The sequence below is a fragment of the Labeo rohita genome, chromosome 14 (genome assembly GCF_022985175.1).
Source record: "Labeo rohita strain BAU-BD-2019 chromosome 14, IGBB_LRoh.1.0, whole genome shotgun sequence".
Lineage (NCBI taxonomy): Eukaryota > Metazoa > Chordata > Actinopteri > Cypriniformes > Cyprinidae > Labeo > Labeo rohita.
Window position 1 is genome coordinate 7,500,669 of NC_066882.1, and position 16,989 is coordinate 7,517,657.

The 16,989-nt window shown below is 35.5% G+C and overlaps 2 protein-coding genes across 3 annotated transcripts; both read left to right on the forward strand.

The window, feature by feature from the left end:
- The first annotated feature begins 2,710 nt into the window (after window positions 1–2,710).
- Window positions 2,711–8,260, forward strand: yif1a (Yip1 interacting factor homolog A (S. cerevisiae)). Its single transcript, XM_051127497.1, has 9 exons — window positions 2,711–2,772; window positions 3,068–3,106; window positions 3,457–3,698; window positions 3,872–3,976; window positions 4,575–4,653; window positions 5,206–5,263; window positions 7,185–7,340; window positions 7,442–7,535; window positions 7,619–8,260. The coding sequence occupies exons 2-9, from the start codon at window positions 3,076–3,078 to the stop codon at window positions 7,775–7,777; spliced, it is 924 nt and encodes a 307-aa protein (XP_050983454.1). The 5' UTR covers window positions 2,711–2,772; window positions 3,068–3,075; the 3' UTR covers window positions 7,778–8,260.
- A 1,737-nt stretch (window positions 8,261–9,997) lies between these two features.
- On the forward strand, window positions 9,998–16,689 carry si:ch211-145o7.3 (forkhead box protein N2). Of its 2 annotated transcripts, XM_051127138.1 has the most exons (5): window positions 9,998–10,960; window positions 11,414–12,011; window positions 12,388–12,509; window positions 12,659–12,714; window positions 15,587–16,689. In XM_051127138.1, exons 2-5 carry the CDS (start codon window positions 11,460–11,462, stop codon window positions 15,877–15,879), a joined length of 1,023 nt encoding a protein of 340 aa, XP_050983095.1. In that variant the 5' UTR covers window positions 9,998–10,960; window positions 11,414–11,459; the 3' UTR covers window positions 15,880–16,689. The 2 variants fall into 2 exon arrangements, with proteins under 2 accessions (XP_050983095.1, XP_050983096.1); XM_051127139.1 differs by lacking the exon at window positions 9,998–10,960 and having other exon boundaries at window positions 11,129–12,011.
- The last annotated feature ends 300 nt before the right edge of the window (window positions 16,690–16,989 follow it).

The following is a 16,989-nucleotide window of genomic DNA, read 5'->3' on the forward strand; positions in this document are numbered from 1 at the left end:
TTTGTATAAAATATTTTCTTTTGTGGGTTGGTGAAATAAAATGAATAACATGAAAACGCAACAACATACATTTATTATTTTTCTTTTTTGTAATATGTTTATTATTGTTCAAACAGAGTCACTGTTGTTTGTCACCACTATTCAAGGTCTGCTTCTTTTCAGCATCATTATGACTCATTTTGTAACAAAAGAAGGCCATAAGTGACCATAAATTTAACTTATGAATTGTTTGGCCTATATTACTAAAAACACTGGGGTGTCTTAACTCCATAACTGCACCAAAACAGTGACTCATGAAAGTGAAAAACTCTGAAGTTTAATTTTACAGATAATTCCAAAACTGTTAAATGTCTTCCAGGGTCTTTACATTTAGTGGAAGTCCCTGGTCACTCTGACACTACACTTCGTTCCTGAATTGCAGTGGAATTTTTAAAAAATGTGTTTCTTTTGGGGGTCGGTCAAATTTAATAACATAAAAACACACCAACATAGACTTTTAAAAAAAAAAAAAAAATTATTGTATTATTTTTATTTTTGATAATATTTTTATTATTGTCCAAACACGGTCACTGTTGTTTGTCACTGCTATTTAAGGTCTGCCCCTTTTCAGCACCATTATGACTCATTTTTAACTGTTCAGTACAATAATGTCCAGCACAATGATCTGTTTGTGCCAAAGGAAATGTTTGTAAAAATGAAACCACAAGACTGAAGTGGATATCTTATCCAAATGATATCTTGTCTATTCTGTGTTTGAGGAATAAACTGACTTCCTTTGGTATGATGTCACTGTTCCCTTTGTCCTACTTTTGATAACCCCATCAAAAAACCTGTTCTTTTCTCTGCCTCTCTTTTTTTAATTGTATAGTAGTACTATATTTCAGATTTCTTCTGGCCAGATCTGGCTGTAACCAGAGTGTTTGTGCCTCATTAGGTGAATTATGACCTAAGCAGAATGGAATGCTGTGATGACACTCCCCTTTTGCAACTCTTTGCAACATGCCTCGGCATGCAGGCAAGGTGCATCTTACCCAGATAGGATGTACTGTTACCCAAGGCTTGGTACTGATGCAAACAATTTACGTATGTTGAGGTTCTGAACAAGAAATTAATGGCACTCCCCAGCCACATTGTTATTCTTTCATATATCAGAAAAAAACATGTTAGTACTCCAGCACTATTCCAGAGAATTTACAGTATATCAAATTCATAATTGCACAAAAATAGTGACTCATGAAAGAGGGAGACTCTGAAGGTTATATTTTATATTTGAAAAAATATTATTCTTACTTACTCACTGTGCTTGTTATTTTATTTTGTAAAGTGTGGCTCATTGAATATTTAAATAAATCATATGGTGCTGTTGCTGTCTTCAATTTAACTAATAAATAATTAACTAATATAGTGAGTAAATACACACACATACACAGTAGTCAACATTTGAAGTGGATCAAAAAAAGTTCATCAAAGTTGTCCTAAGACAAAAACGTGTATTGTTTTGGTTTTATGTAAAACTGGGATGAGAGGTTTTGATCCACTTCAGATGTTGACTACTATATATACACTACCAGTCAAAAGTTTTTGAACAGTAAGATTTTAAATGTTAAAAATTTTAAAGAAGTCTTCTGCTCACCAAGCCTGCATTTATTTGATCCAAAGTACCACGAAAACAGCTTGAAATATTTGTAGTATTTAAAATATTTGTTTTCTATTTAAATATATTTTAAAATGCAATTTATTCCTCATTCTAATATATTTGTTGAAAACAGCTGAGTAGAATTTTTTTCAGGTTTCTTGGATGAAAAGAAAGTTCAGAAGAACAGCATTTATGAGAAATAGAAATCTTTTGTAACATTATAAATGTCTTTATCATCACTTTTGATCAATTTAAAGAATCCTTGCTAAAAAAAAAAGAAAGTATTAATTTTTATAATTTATTTCCCAAAAGTGTTACAAAAGCTTTTCATTTCAGAAAAAATGCTGATCTTGGGATCTTTCTATTCATCAAAGAATCTTAAATAAATGTAGTTAGCTGTTTTAAATATTGATAATAATAATAATAATAATAATTATTATTATTATTATTACATATTAGAATGATTTCTGGAGGATCATGTGACACCAAAGACTGGAGTAATGATGCTGAAAATTCAGCTTTGATCCCAGGAATAAATTACATTTTAAAATATATTCAAATAGAAAGCAGTTACTTTAAACTGTAAACATATTTCACAATATTACTATTGCTGTACTTTGGATCAAATAAATGGAAGCTTGGTGAGCAGATTTCTTAAAAAAAAAAAAAATTCTGTTCAAAAATGTTCATCATCAGATTACATGATTACATATTATTCAGACAATGGCAGTAAATTATTCATAATTCGATTTGCTCTAATCTTATTTTTTTTCTATCTTAAATTTTCCTTTCTAATTCATCAACTCACAATCCTCCTGTAGTTCATTCGTGAACACTAGTTTGGGAAATCCTGTACAAAATAAATAAAATCCCCAAAAAAGTGTGACAACTAATAAATTACTAGCGAAAGCTGCTGTTTTACGATGTATTTTCGTTTCGGTTGCCTGGTGCTACGCAGCGCCGCTTTCTTTTTGATTGGCGTTGCTTTCAGCCAATCAAAATGTACGAACGTTTGTCTACGCAAGCGTCATTTTAACCAATGAAATTGTGATGTTTTTCTTCCCTGCCACGCAGGCACATTTCTCATCAGCCAATGAGAAGCAAGACGAGGCGGGTGTAAGGGTGAAGGCGTACCTGTGAGTATAAGCTAACACGAGAACTTATTTAGAAAACAATATTTCAGGTTTAAATTATAGGTGACAAGGATTTTTTGTATCCGCGTCAAAATAAGTGATTTTGTAATAATTCTGGTACCGCATTTAAGATTAATCTGACATGCTTTGTTAGGCATCTTTCAGATTAGCTACATAGCAAGCTAGTGTATTATTAGTAGTCAGATGCTGACATCAGATGTAACATATTAGTGGCAGACTTTAATCGATTGGATTGCAGTTTTGAAGCTAATCAAATTGTTTTTGTAATTCAAAACAGCACAGAAGATGGATTTCCAACAGCATGGATACCGGGCAAGTACGTATGAAAGAACTTTGCAGAAGATTGTTGTTCTTTGAGAAACGTGGACAACAACATACTGTACTTTAAAATCAGCAAAGCTTAAATTGATTACATCACGAGCAGTTTGGCGCCAAAGTACAATGCAGATTGTAAAGTAACTAATGTAGAGCTAATTAGATATCTTAGCTTGATGACATGCTGGTTAAACTCTTTAACTCTTTGCCACATCACATGTACTGTAATTAGTATGTGTTGCTCACATGTCATAAAGAATGAAATGGAGAGATAATTTTGTTGTTGCATAAACAGCTATAGATTTTTGTCAGTATTTTCTTAATTTTCAGTCAATTGTTTTCTCCCTGCAGCAAAACCCAGAGCCAGAGCATCTCCACCAAGTGGGGGTCCACTTCTTTTTGATGACACCAGTTCTGGGCCTCCACCCATGAACAACCAGAACTTTAATTATAGTTCAGGATATAATATGGCTGAAGCACCAGCAGGTCAAGAACCTGGAGTAGGCAGCCTCTTTGCAGATCCAGTGGCCAATGCTGCAGTGATGTATGGCTCATCACTTGCCAATCAGGGCAAGGATATTGTTAACAAAGAGGTGAGATGCCATGTTTAATTTGAGGTATCACCATCATTATTATGTAATGATGTGGGAACTGACCCAACTGTAAATTTCAATCATGCATTGCATCTGGATTCTGATAGATATTAAGTGTATATTTATTGTGTAACTGATTTTGTTTTTCTCCAACCTTGTAATCTCTTCTTCAGATCAACCGATTCATGTCAGTGAACAAGCTGAAGTATTTCTTTGCAGTTGATACCAAATATGTTATGAAGAAACTGTTGCTTCTCATGTTCCCATACACGCATCAGGTAAAATATTCATTCCTGAATCAGAGACAGTTAATGTTTCTTAACATCTTAACAGAATTGTTTCTTTACTAGACATTTTAAAATCGAAATATTTTAAAATATAAAATGCATTAAATATCCACCTTTTTCTTCAACACGGAAGTAAGCCTATGAGTGAGGCTTACTTTTTAATTAGACGCTATAAGGAAAAAATAACAACTTACTGTAAACATTAAAACTGTTTGCACTACAAACCTTTGTGTTCGTAATTAAGATAATACAATAAAATAATGTGGTAAGACACACCTATTTGCAATATCAAGCAGCAAAGCGAGCTGTTTAATACAGCTAAAAATAGCCGGACACGGAAGAGACTGGAAGCCAGACCCATAAAATTTACAAATGGCTGCACCCACTCTTACAGGAGGAAAAAGGTGGATAGCATATGAAGTTAATTTAAATGTAAACTTTATTATAAGTTAAATAGTTAAACTTGTTTTGCATTACCCATATGCATTCAGAAATTCTAATTTATTGCAACATATAAAAGGTTTATCTTGCACATCTTTGAAGTGTTTAATATAAACATTTTCCTTTGTGATTACTGTAATATTTTTAGGACTGGGAAGTACGTTACCACAGAGATACTCCTCTGACACCACGCCATGATGTCAACGCTCCAGATCTCTACATACCCAGTAATTATTTATTTTTATTATTTATTCTGAGCAACCTGACAAATTGTTGATCTGTACTTAGAACATGAATTATTAAAAGTCTTGCAAATAGTTTTGCAGAGCTTATTTATGCCCTAAAACAAATATTAAATAACCATTATGTGAATGCAAACTCAAGCTCAATTTTGTGCATTTTTGTGCCATTTTGTAGTGGACTTTTCCATAAACTGTCTTCTTCTACAGACAGTTTTCACTTTCAGGTTAGCCAGGTCACCTTTCAGGTCATGGCATCAGTTGAAGAGAATCTTGCTGAGCAAGTTAGATTTTATAAACATGTTTATAGCTAGCTAGCTGAGAAATAACTCACAGACATTTAAAGGAAATTGTATTGCTCCTTTTAGTACTAGGATTTAATGCAAGAATGCACATCAAGTATGAGCAACAGTAGCATGCTTGCAACGCATTTGCCATGTAGTTAAATTGAAACCATGTGTTTTGTGAATTTGAGTTGTTGTATTGTCTGTGCTTGACTCTTGATTTCATCATCACACTTCTTGTTTTGTTTTCATTTAGCAATGGCTTTTATCACCTACATTTTACTGGCTGGAATGGCTTTAGGAATCCAGAAACGGTGAGTAATAGTGGTTTTTATAGGACAAACACATTGATGTTTCCACTTAAAGTCCCCGTGAAATCAAAATTGAAGTTTGGCTTTAAAAAACTTATAGTCTCTAACATGGATCAATGATTTTGATGACATCACCCTGCACTTCAGCTTCTCATCACACTTTCTGTCTATTCTAATGCTCTCTAGAATCTGAAGCATCCCGCCCCCTACACAAACTGTAGCTGAAATCAGTCACTTGTTCACAGAATTAGTGTTTTCTGTATAGTGAATGGCACATAGTGCACTATATATGTGACCCTGGACCACAAAACCAGTCATAAGGGTCAATTTTTCAAAATTGAGCTTTATACATAATTTGAAAGCTGAATAAACAAGCTTTCCATTGATGTATGGATTGTTATGATAGGAATATTTGGCCGAGATACGACTATTTGAATATATGCAATCTGAGGGTGCAAAAAAATTCAAAATATTGAGAAAATCACCTTTAAAGTTGTCCAAATGTAGTTCTTAACAATGCATATTACTAATCAAAAATTAAGTTTTGATATATTTACAGTAGGAATTTTACTAAATATCTTCATGGAACATGATCTTTACTTAAGTTCCTAATGATTTGTGGCATAAAAGAAAAATCTATAATTTTGACCCATACAATGTATTTTTGCCTATTGCTACAAATATACCCCAGCGACTTAAGACTGGTTTTGTGGTCCAGGGTCACATATGGGATGATTCAGACAGTGTAAATATGCTTTTCATTGGAATAAAAGAAGTCTGGTTTCCTGCTGTGTCATGCGAACTGCCGCAGCATGTACACAGACTGCTCCGGTCCAGAGACACGATAGCACAGAGTGGATCATATGCGTGAATCGGCGCAGAACACAAAACGTATCGGATCCATTTGAATTCTATATAGAATGCTGTATTTTACACCAATATGGATGAGATTGTGGCTGTTGTACGCTGTCAAATGCAGCTTTACCAAGCTCAGTGGCTCTGGCCCAAGCTGTGATTAAAATAAAATGTTATTGTCTATTTAAAAAGGGGGTGGGGCTGCTTGATATGTCCCTCTCTGTTTTCAGTTGAAATTACATCAACACATAGAATAACGCTGCATGTTTTAAAGCACTTCAGTGGGCATTTAATGGATGTTGGAGTGTTTGGACATTTAATAAAATAGTCTAATTAATAAACTAGCCTATAACATTCAATAAACCCTGTTTTGACAGGTGTTGAGGAAAGTTACCTTTAAAAGTAATGCATTACAATATTGCATTACTCCCTAAAAAGGTAACTTATTATGTTACGTTACTTTTTATGGAAAGTAATGCGTTACATTACTTTTGTGTTACTTTTTCAATCTGGGCAGGGCTCACTTGTTTGTTTTTAATATAAAAAGTTAGTTTTTTTGTTGTTTTAGCAAATGTAAAAGCCCTTTCACACCAAAGAGTGAAATAAATAAGCCTAAGGCTGAAGGAAAATTAAAACTCACGTCTGTACAGTAGAACTGTAGGAGAAGAAAGTTCAGTGCTCTTCAGCAATGAGAAAAATGAAGCACGCATGTTAGTTAATCAAAAGTAAGATTTGCTTATTAGTATAGTTGAATTGGATCAGCAAACGTCAGCCGCACTGGTTAATAAAATGGGATTAAATACATAAAGGAAACAAAAAGTAACTCTTTTCTTTTTAACTATTTTCTTGTTAATGAAAAAGTAATGCATTACTTTAGTAGTTACTTGAAAAAAGTAATCTGATTAACATAACTTGCGTTACTTGTAATGCGTTACCCCCAACACTGGTATTGACCCTACTAAATGAGACTCATAACAGTGCCTTCAGTACTACCACTTCAAGTAATCTTTCTGACGGTGTTGTGTATGAGACACGATTAATAACTTTTATGTTTTCTCTACATGTTCAGGTTCAGTCCAGAGGTTCTGGGTTTGTGTGCAAGCACAGCTCTGGTTTGGATCATCATTGAAGTTCTGGTCATGTTACTCAGCCTTTACCTGCTCACAGTTCACACAGACCTCTCAACGTTTGACCTTGTTGCTTACAGTGGATACAAATATGTGGGGTATGTTTCGGTTGGATATTATGATGTATTTTCCATCTGTGTAAGGGATAATGCATACATGGCATTAAAGATGCTTTTTTCTATTTTTCTTTGTTTTTCAGGATGATTTTCACGGTGTTGTGCGGACTGCTCTTTGGCAGTGATGGTTACTTCGTTGCTCTTGCTTGGTCTTCTTGTGCCCTCATGTTTTTTATTGTGAGTTTTATTTAGAAATGTGTTTAAACATGGTGCTTACATGTTTCAAAGTTCAAGTCATTAATGCATTTCTCCAATTTCAGGTTCGTTCTCTAAAAATGAAGATCCTGTCTTCATTCTCAGCAGACTCCATGGGTGCAGGAGCGAGTGCAAAGCCTCACTTTCGCTTGTACATAACCGTGGCATGTGCTGCCTTTCAGCCAATCATCATTTACTGGCTCACTGCTCATCTGGTCAGATGACCTACAGTATTTATATTATAAAGGGACTTTAAAATGACAATGCTGGACTGGGATGGTTTAATTTTTTGGCATTGTTACAGAAAAGTGGCTTACCATGGTTGTGTTTTTTCACAGAGGATTCATGTGGTCTGATCTTCAATATTGGCTTTGTCAGCATTGTCATCTGCAGATCAGTTGAAACTATAATTTAATATTTTTACAGGATTGCATTTTTCTGCCATGTTTTCACATGAAGATAATGAAATGTGAAAAATAACAGTTTGACTGCTCTTGTGTCTTCGCCATGCTGATTTGGTGTCACAAAATCCAGATTTCATTTTAAGAGGCATGCTGATTTATCTGCCCTGTGCTGTGATTCTCATGTGATGTGCAATTGGTGAACACATGGTCAACTCAAGTGTCCTTCTTTTTCTGGTTTTCTGTGCATGAACAGCAGTGTTTTCTTCTTTATAGCAAAATAAATCCCGTGATTTAGACTTTTAAGGTGTGTAGAATTTTTTTCATCTTGGCAATTAAAATACTTGATATGTTATGATATGTATCCACCTTTTTCTTAAACGCAGAAGTAAGCTTATAAGTGAGACTTCCGGCTTATTAGCCACTATAGGGAAATAACGAGTAGAACTAGATGAGTAAAGTTTGAGAGCGAACTTTAAGTTGGCTTGAGAAAGCCTAGCCTGAAAGTTTGAAGCAGTTGTAAAAGTATGAAAGCAGCTAGCATGATTTAACACATTGCTTACATGATTTAACATGTTGTTAACATGTTTTAGCATGATTAGCTTGTTGCTTGTATTTTTATAGGCTGATTACAATGTTGCTAGCATGATTAGCATATTACTAGCATGTTGTTAACATGATTGGCATGTTGTTAACGTGTTAGCATGATTAGCAAGTTGCTAGCATGTTGCTAACATGTTTCTAAGATGGTTATCATGTTACTAGCACGTTGCTAGCACGATTAGCATTATACTAGGATGTTGTTAGCATGTTTCTAACATGGTTAGCATGCTGCTAGCATGATTAGAAAGTTACTAGCATGTTGCTAGCATGATTAGCATATTACTAGCATGTTGTTAACATGTTTCTAGTATGATTAGCATGTAACTAGCACGTTGTTAGCATGATTGCCAAGTTACTTGCATGTTGTTAGCATGATTTGCATGTTACTAGCACAATGCTAGCATTTTTCTATCATGATTAGCATGTTACTAGCATGTTGTTAACATGTTTCTAGTATGATTAGCATGTAACTAGCACGTTGTTAGCATGATTGCCAAGTTACTTGCATGTTAGCATGATTTGCATGTTACTAGCACACTGTTAGCATTTTTTTTATCATGATTAGCATGTTACTACCATGTTGCTAACATGTTTCTAGTATGATTAGCATGTAACTAGCACGTTGTTAGCATGATTGCCAAGTTACTAGCATGTTGTTAGCATGATTAGCATATTACTAGCATGTTGTTAACATGTTTCTAGTATGCTTAGCATGTAACTAGCACGTTGTTAGTATGATTGCCAAGTTACTTGCATGTTGTTAGCATGATTTGCATGTTACTAGCACAATGCTAGCATTTTTCATGATCATGATTAGCATGTTGTTAACATGTTCCTAGTATGTTGTTAGTATGTTAGTATGATTGCCAAGTTACTTGCATGTTTCTACCATGATTAGCATTTTTCTATCATGATTAGCATGTTACTAGCATGTTGTTAGGATGCTTAGCATGTTGTTAGCATGTTTCTGTTGTTACCATGATTAGCATATTACTAGCATGTTGTTAACATGATTGGCATGTTGTTAACATGTTAGCATGATTAGCAAGTTACTAGCATGTTGCTAACATGTTTTTAACATGGTTATCATGTTACTAGCATGTTGCTAGCACAATTAGCATTACACTAGCATGTTGTTAGCATGTTTCTAACATGGTTAACATGCTGCTCGCATGGTTCGAAAGTTACTAGCATGTTGTTAGCATGATTAGCATATTACTAGCATGTTAGCATGTTTCTAGTATGATTAGCATGTAACTAGCACGTTGCTAGCATGATTACCAAGTTACTTGCATGTTGTTAGCATGATTTGCATGTTACTAGCACAATGCTAGCATTTTTCTATCATGATTAGCATGTTACTATCATGTTGTTAGCATGCTTACCATGTTGTTAGCATGTTTTTACCATGATTAGCATGTTGCTGGTATGTTGATAACATGATTACCATGTTACTATCATTTTGTTAGCATGCTTTTGACATGATTAGCATGTTACTAGCATGTTGTTAGCATGCTTCCAGTGTGATTAGCATGTAACTAGCATGTTGCTAGCATTATTATTAGAAATAGTACATAGAAGGGAAGCTTGATTGAGCCTAAAAGGATTCTGGGAGTTTGAAGAGTGTTGCTCATTTGAACATTCCGTCAATGTAAGTCTATGGGATTTTTGGTGGTTTTGATAGTCTGGTTTACCAAAACTGTAAGCCGGATCAGTCTGAAAAGATATAGCACACTGAGTCAGACCAGTCTGAAGGTCTGGGCCGAGTTTGATGGTTCTAGCTTGAAAGCTCTAGGAGGAGATAGATACCAAAATTTGTCTCAGAAGAAGAAGAAGAATATTCTTAAATAGTAGATCAGTAAGTTGGCTTTCTCAAGCCAACTTAATAACAGTGTGTAGTAAATGGCAAAACTATTTGCACTACAAACCAGTGTGTTCATAATTAATATAATGCATTCAAATAATATAGTGCGACACACCAATTTGCAACATCAAGCAGCAAAAGCTCCATGAGACCGGAAGCCAAACCCATAACATTTACAAATGGCCACGCCCACTCTTGGTGGAAAGTGCGTTACACTTATAAAAAATAAACATGATTTTCCACCCAATATGTAAGTGCCAACATCCAACATTACGGCCTAAAATAAAACCAAACTCGTTTAATTCATTCAGCCCTCGTTGAGTGTCTCTTTAAGGAGGGGTAGCAGGAGGCGCGCCGGCTGCAAAGCGTCCTTCTGGTTTCCAAGGAAACGTGGGAAAGGACAGAGCGCAGACAGGACGGGATAGTGCGAGACATAACAGCTTCTTTTGCAGATATTTTAACACTTTGACAGAAACTTTACACCTATAAGAGAGCAGAATCGGAGATTGGATGCTATAAATTAATTCCTGCTTGTTTAGGTAAGTTTTCCGCTGTTCTATCGCTCTTTTGTCTTGACATAAAGGCTTCACGCCAGCATGAATGCTTGGGTAATTATTCTAAATGTAACTTAATATTCTTGCGCCATTTTCTCAGGTGTATATAGACCATGTGGCTTGGCTTTCTGCGTTTGTCAGGTGATAGAATAATCTTTATATACATAGCTTATTCATATTTCGCATTAATTATCATCAATCTGTCCGTGTTTATTTAGCGCCAACTGAATGGTATGTCATTTTTCGGTTGACTACCTTGTTCAATCATTTACTCGTCGTGCCCTCAGTATTGAGAAAGCAATGATACAGCCTCCTTCATAAGTTTAAGACATTCAAGTTATTTGTTTGTTTATTTATGAAAACTCCTTAAAAACTCTCTGTGCTTGTTTTTACAGATGTACAATGCATTAATATTTCACTGTTTGTGTGTTTCCACAGTTCAACAGGTGAATGTGTGGACCTGTATGGTGCAGCTGGGAGACAGATGGAGAAACACACACAAGCACTGCCACCCCATTCTCCTCTACATTCCCCTCAAAATACTTCAGAAGCTCTGTCTCGATCCCCCTCTCTTCCACAGCCTGCTGCTGTTCTCCCCGCATCCATCCCTTCCTTCCCAACCTCCTATCTACACTTCTCATCAACCCCTCTGGCATCTGGAGGGTCACACTGCCTCAGTCCCTCCACAATATCTGACCAGGATGACCTGACCTGCCTCAACTGGCTGCATCAAAGAGGGAACCTTTTGCCCTTGCAGCCTCTACCCAAAATCACCACACTGCCCCAGACATTAGATCCGATTCCTGTCCAACAGCTGCCTTCCTCCCCTGCCAAACCGCCGTACTCTTTTAGCAGTCTCATCTTCATGGCAATAGAAGACTCGCCTGAGAAGAGGCTCCCTGTGAAAGGTATTTATGAGTGGATTGTTGACAACTTCCCCTACTATAGAGAGGCTCCCGGTGGATGGAGGAACTCGGTCCGACACAACCTGTCCTTGAGCAAGAGCTTCCAACGGATACATCGAGACAAGAGTCAAGTGCGTCAGACTTCCAGTTACAATTTTCTGATCTCTATCCATCTTATTTTTCAATGTATTAGACTGTATGGAAACAACAAGAAGAATAACGAAGTGCAGTGAACAGTAAAACCGCACTACAAACCACTGTGTTCATAATTAGGATAATACATTTAAATAATATGGTAAGACACACCAATTTGCAATATCAAGCAGAAAATGAGCTGTTTTATACAGCTAAAAACAGCTGGAAGTAGATGAGACCAGAAGCTAGACACATTAAATTTACAAATGTATTGACACATTCACTCTTACAGGAAAAATAAGGTGGATATAATCTGAGTCTATATAATGATTAGTTGATTAATGAAATATTTCTGCTTTGTTAATTTCACAGTCCGTTGGAAAGGGCTCATTATGGCGTGTTTGTCCAGAATATCGCCCAGCACTTTTGGAAGTTCTTAGAAAAACGCATTATTGTCATCGTACCAACAGCAACTTGCTGAACAAGCCTGTTTTGTGAGTTTGATTTGCTTTCTTATGATACACCACCTTAATATTGAGGCTTAATATTGAATTATGTAATGTATTATGCACAAGGTCACAGGAACAAATGGCTTTTTCATCATGACACTGATACATGCATATCTGACCTCCATTCTGAACAGGTTGGAGGCGGCTGATAATGGGCAGAACACCTTGGGTGAGACTATGGAAATCTCAGGTAAGCCACAACTGAACTGAACTCTGCTGGAATGAGTATGCTCTAACAAAAAGTGAAATTATAGTATATATATAGTATAAACAGTTAGTACACTACCAGTCAAAAGTTTTTGAACAGTAAGATTTGTATTGTTTTTTTTAAAGAAGTCTCTTCTGCTCACCAAGCCTGCATTTATTTGATCCAAAGTACAGCGAAAACAGTACAATTTTTGAATATTTTTACTATTTAAAATAATTGTTTTCTATGTGAATATATTTTAAAATGTAATTTATTCCTGTAATTTTAAATCTGAATTTTTAGCATCATTACTCCAGTCACACGATCCTTCAAATCATTCTGATTTGCTGCTCAAAAAACATGTATTATTATTGTTAAATACAGCTGAGTAGATTGTTTTCAGGTTTCTGTGAACAGAAAAATAGAAAGTTCAGAAGAAAAGCATTTATCTGAAATTAGAAATCTTTTGTAACATTATAAATGTCTGTATCATCACTTTTGATCAATTTCAAGCATCCTTGCTAAATAAAAGTATTAATTTCTATAATCCCCCCCAAATAATCAGCATGATAGATAGATTTCTGACTAAAGTAATGATGCTAAAAAGTTACCTTTGTGCAAAGGAATAAATTACATTTAAAAAATATATAAATAGAAAGCAATAGTAAAAAATATTTCACAATATTACTGCTTTTGCTGTAGTTTGGATCAGGCTTGGTGAACAGATTAGAATTCTTTAAAAAACAATGAAAGTCTTACTGTTCAAAAACTTTTGAATTGCAGTGTATATATGCACTACTATTCAAAAGTCTCTTATGCTCATCAAGGCTGCGTTTGTTTGATTAAACATATAGTAAAACCAGTCACATTGTGAAATATTAATAGTTTGAAAGAACTGTTTCTTATTTTAATATATCTTTTAAAATTTAATTTGATTCCTGTGATGCAAAGCTGAATTTTCAGCATCATTACTCCAGTCTTTAGTGTCATATGATCCTTCAGAAATCATTCCGATATGATGATTTGCTGCTCAAAAACACTTTGTATTATAATCAACATCAAAAACAGTTGTTCTTCCATGATACCTTTTTTTAAGATTCTTTGATGAGTAGAAAGTTCGAAAGAGCAGTATTTTTTGAAATTGAAATCTTTCTTATCATTATACATCTTATAAATTCCAATCAATTTGTGTCCTTGCTGAATAAAAGTATTAATTCTTAATAATCCCAAACTTTTAAATGGTAGTGTGTGATATGTTGCTTCTCTTGTATGAACTTTTTTGTTTGCTAGCCTTTATCCACTTTTTCCAGACACGGTATGTTTGTGAGCTGTTGTCTTAGTAACAGCCGGACATTACCCTAGCAACCTATAGCCACATTGACATAATGGCCGTCCTCTCTGTGTCAGGCTGTTTTACTACAGGGTCACTTAAGTCAAGAAGTCTCGCATAACAGACGGTTTTCTCTCTTCATTTGCAAAGATCTTTCACCATACAGTACTAATTACATAGTAAATATAGCTGCAATCAGCGAATACGGGGGTTTAAGCAGTTTAAGGCATTTAAGCACATGAAAAAAGACATTACATATTATTTAGCAAGCCTGTAACCATCTACATCAATGATTAAAAAAGCATTTTGGTATTTTACCATAAAAATATGTTGTTTTTTAATGTTTATGACTGTAATAGTGCCAGCAGTGGTCTGATCTTCCTAAATCTTTCCATTCTTGTTTAGAATCACCTGTCGCATATGCTCAATAGGGTTTGTGAGGCAAGTTTTGAGTTTTCGTTTAGGCTTTATAGACTTTTGGGTATATTTGGACAGGCCCCTTTTATAAATGACCTCGTTATAGCTTCCCAAAGGGCAAGTCTCAACATTTTTTTGATAATTATTGACCTAGAGAGTCCAGAGAACTGCACAGCAGTGTTTTTTTCCAGATTAAGCAAAGAACAAAAGTAGTTTTTTAAAATCTTTTCAATCATTTTACAAACTGTTTGATTGACAGCAGTGGTTCTAGAGGGAAAGTTGTTCCAAATTAGGAGGCCTGTATTATGATATGAATATCGAATGTTTGTGTGAACAATCGTTTACACCCTTGAAAAATGTGATATCACCCCCCCAGTGGCCAATTTCTTTCTAAATATTCACAGAGCTTTAGGGCCGTGGGTCAAACACGCCCACCAAGTCTAATAGGTGCTCAAAGTTCATTGGCTAATGACAGTCGTCATTGTTTTTTAAGATATGCAAATGTCCTTAAACACACTTGAGGCACTTTGGACCAAAACCGTGTATATCGATTTTAATGTTGATATGGTTGCGTAGTTATAAGCCGTTTTATGTTTTTTCCCCCTCTTATAGCGCCACAAAGTGGCCAAGCTCAGTAACTTTAGCATTTAACCTCAGATTTGACAAACTGTTTAGAAGTTATGAGCAAAATCATACTTTTGATCGATGTAGCGCCCCCGTCAGGTTGATTGGTGCAAGCCTTGGTGATCTTGTAAATGGTGTGAGTACTACCATTCCTTCAAGTTTCAAGTCTCTATGACTTACAGTCTGGTCTGCCCGATCAATTTTACATGGAGATTGCTGATCCTTGGCCTTTCTAACAATTACAATAAGGGTTTAATGAACTCCTATATGAACTCCTCACAATATATGAATATATGAATATATGAACTCCTCATAATATAGCAGTACAGTAACTGGGAATTGTTTTTTGTGAATGAAACAATGTATGCAGCTATGAGTTTTATATAGAAGAGAGTCACAAAGAGACTGTTTCACAAAATTCAGACCCGTCCTTACACTTTAGTTATGTAAGGTACACTCCTCTAAATTCCATCACCTTAACAGTTCCTTGTCCCTGTTCCCCAGATCTAGATTCTCTGTCTTCAAACCCGCCGTGCTCTTTGACGCCAGATCACGAGGAGCTGGTCCCCATGGAGTCTGTGGAACTGACAGAGGTTGCCAACGAGGATTCAGAGAAAGATCCGTTGGCAGACAGCGGTTACATTGAGTTACACTATTACCAGTATCAGCAGTATCAGTACCTGGTTCTTCCAGGAGACACAGAGTTGGACCTGGAGACGGTTGAGATACTGCAGCTCGACGCAGAAGCTCAGGAGGCCGCAGGGTCACTGCTTGACCTCGCGGGAGGCAACCACTGAGAGCTTATTTGTGTGTGCTGTGTACAAGCAAGGAGGGTTTATGGGGAGATGGGGGCCACTGTGAAAACTCTAGGCTTGATGTACTGTTGGCACTTTATACTGCCTGAACTTTTACTTACTGTCATAAAAGGTGCAACATAAGCAATTCCAAACAATCTAGTGATTTAAAAAGACACTTGTAGAGACTGACAACAGCACTGTGAGGGTATCCTTGGTATTAGTGTATAATAAAGCATCTGCAAAATGCTTTCATAAAGAACAAAATATTTATTGTTTATTGTCACGGTTAAAAAGTTCTATTTAATGCACTTCCAAGCCATTTTTAAGTCCTTCCCATTAAGATTATTCTAATAATTTGTTGTGTTCTACATTCGAATTAGAGGGATAAAGTTCTGATGTGATTTTTAAAGAAAATAAGTTTTTACAGTACAAAAATGTTCAGAATTATGAACACGTTCAAGTATTATTGAAATAAACTGCCAGCTGTTAGATTGGGTAGATGGAAAGATTAATATCTAACCCATATTTTTTTTTGTGATTATTGTCATGCTACAGCATTCTGTAGTAATTAGTTTTCTGTGTAGTATGATGCATATCATATTTTGCTTTATTCACATGTTTTAGTTTAGTATGTTTAACAGCTTGACACTAAATGACACCCCATCCTCTTCTTGTGTAAGTCATGTAGCAATAAAGTACTGAAATGTTATGATGAAATTTTTGCCTGATTTAACTTGTGCGATTGCATATTTAGTTTTAATCAGCAAGCTTTTAGTAAATCACATATTTAGCTAGAAGACATTGAATCATTGAAATTATTAATGGCTTCTCACATGCTTAATTTATGAAAATGACACATCTTAACCTTTAGATAATGGTTGCTGTACAGTGGCCTCCTCCAATAGTGCAGTCATCTGAAAGAAAAAGATCAGTCTTCTGAAAATCTGACCTTATGTCAAAGGGACAACATAAGGCATAAAAACTGTCTAGATGCACTACTAGTGCTGTAAAAGTAACACCTTTTCAGTCGCTCAGGATTGGCTGTCAGCATAGGTAGACATATTGCCAGGCAGGACTAACCCACAACCCCACCCAAACCTAAACCTTATT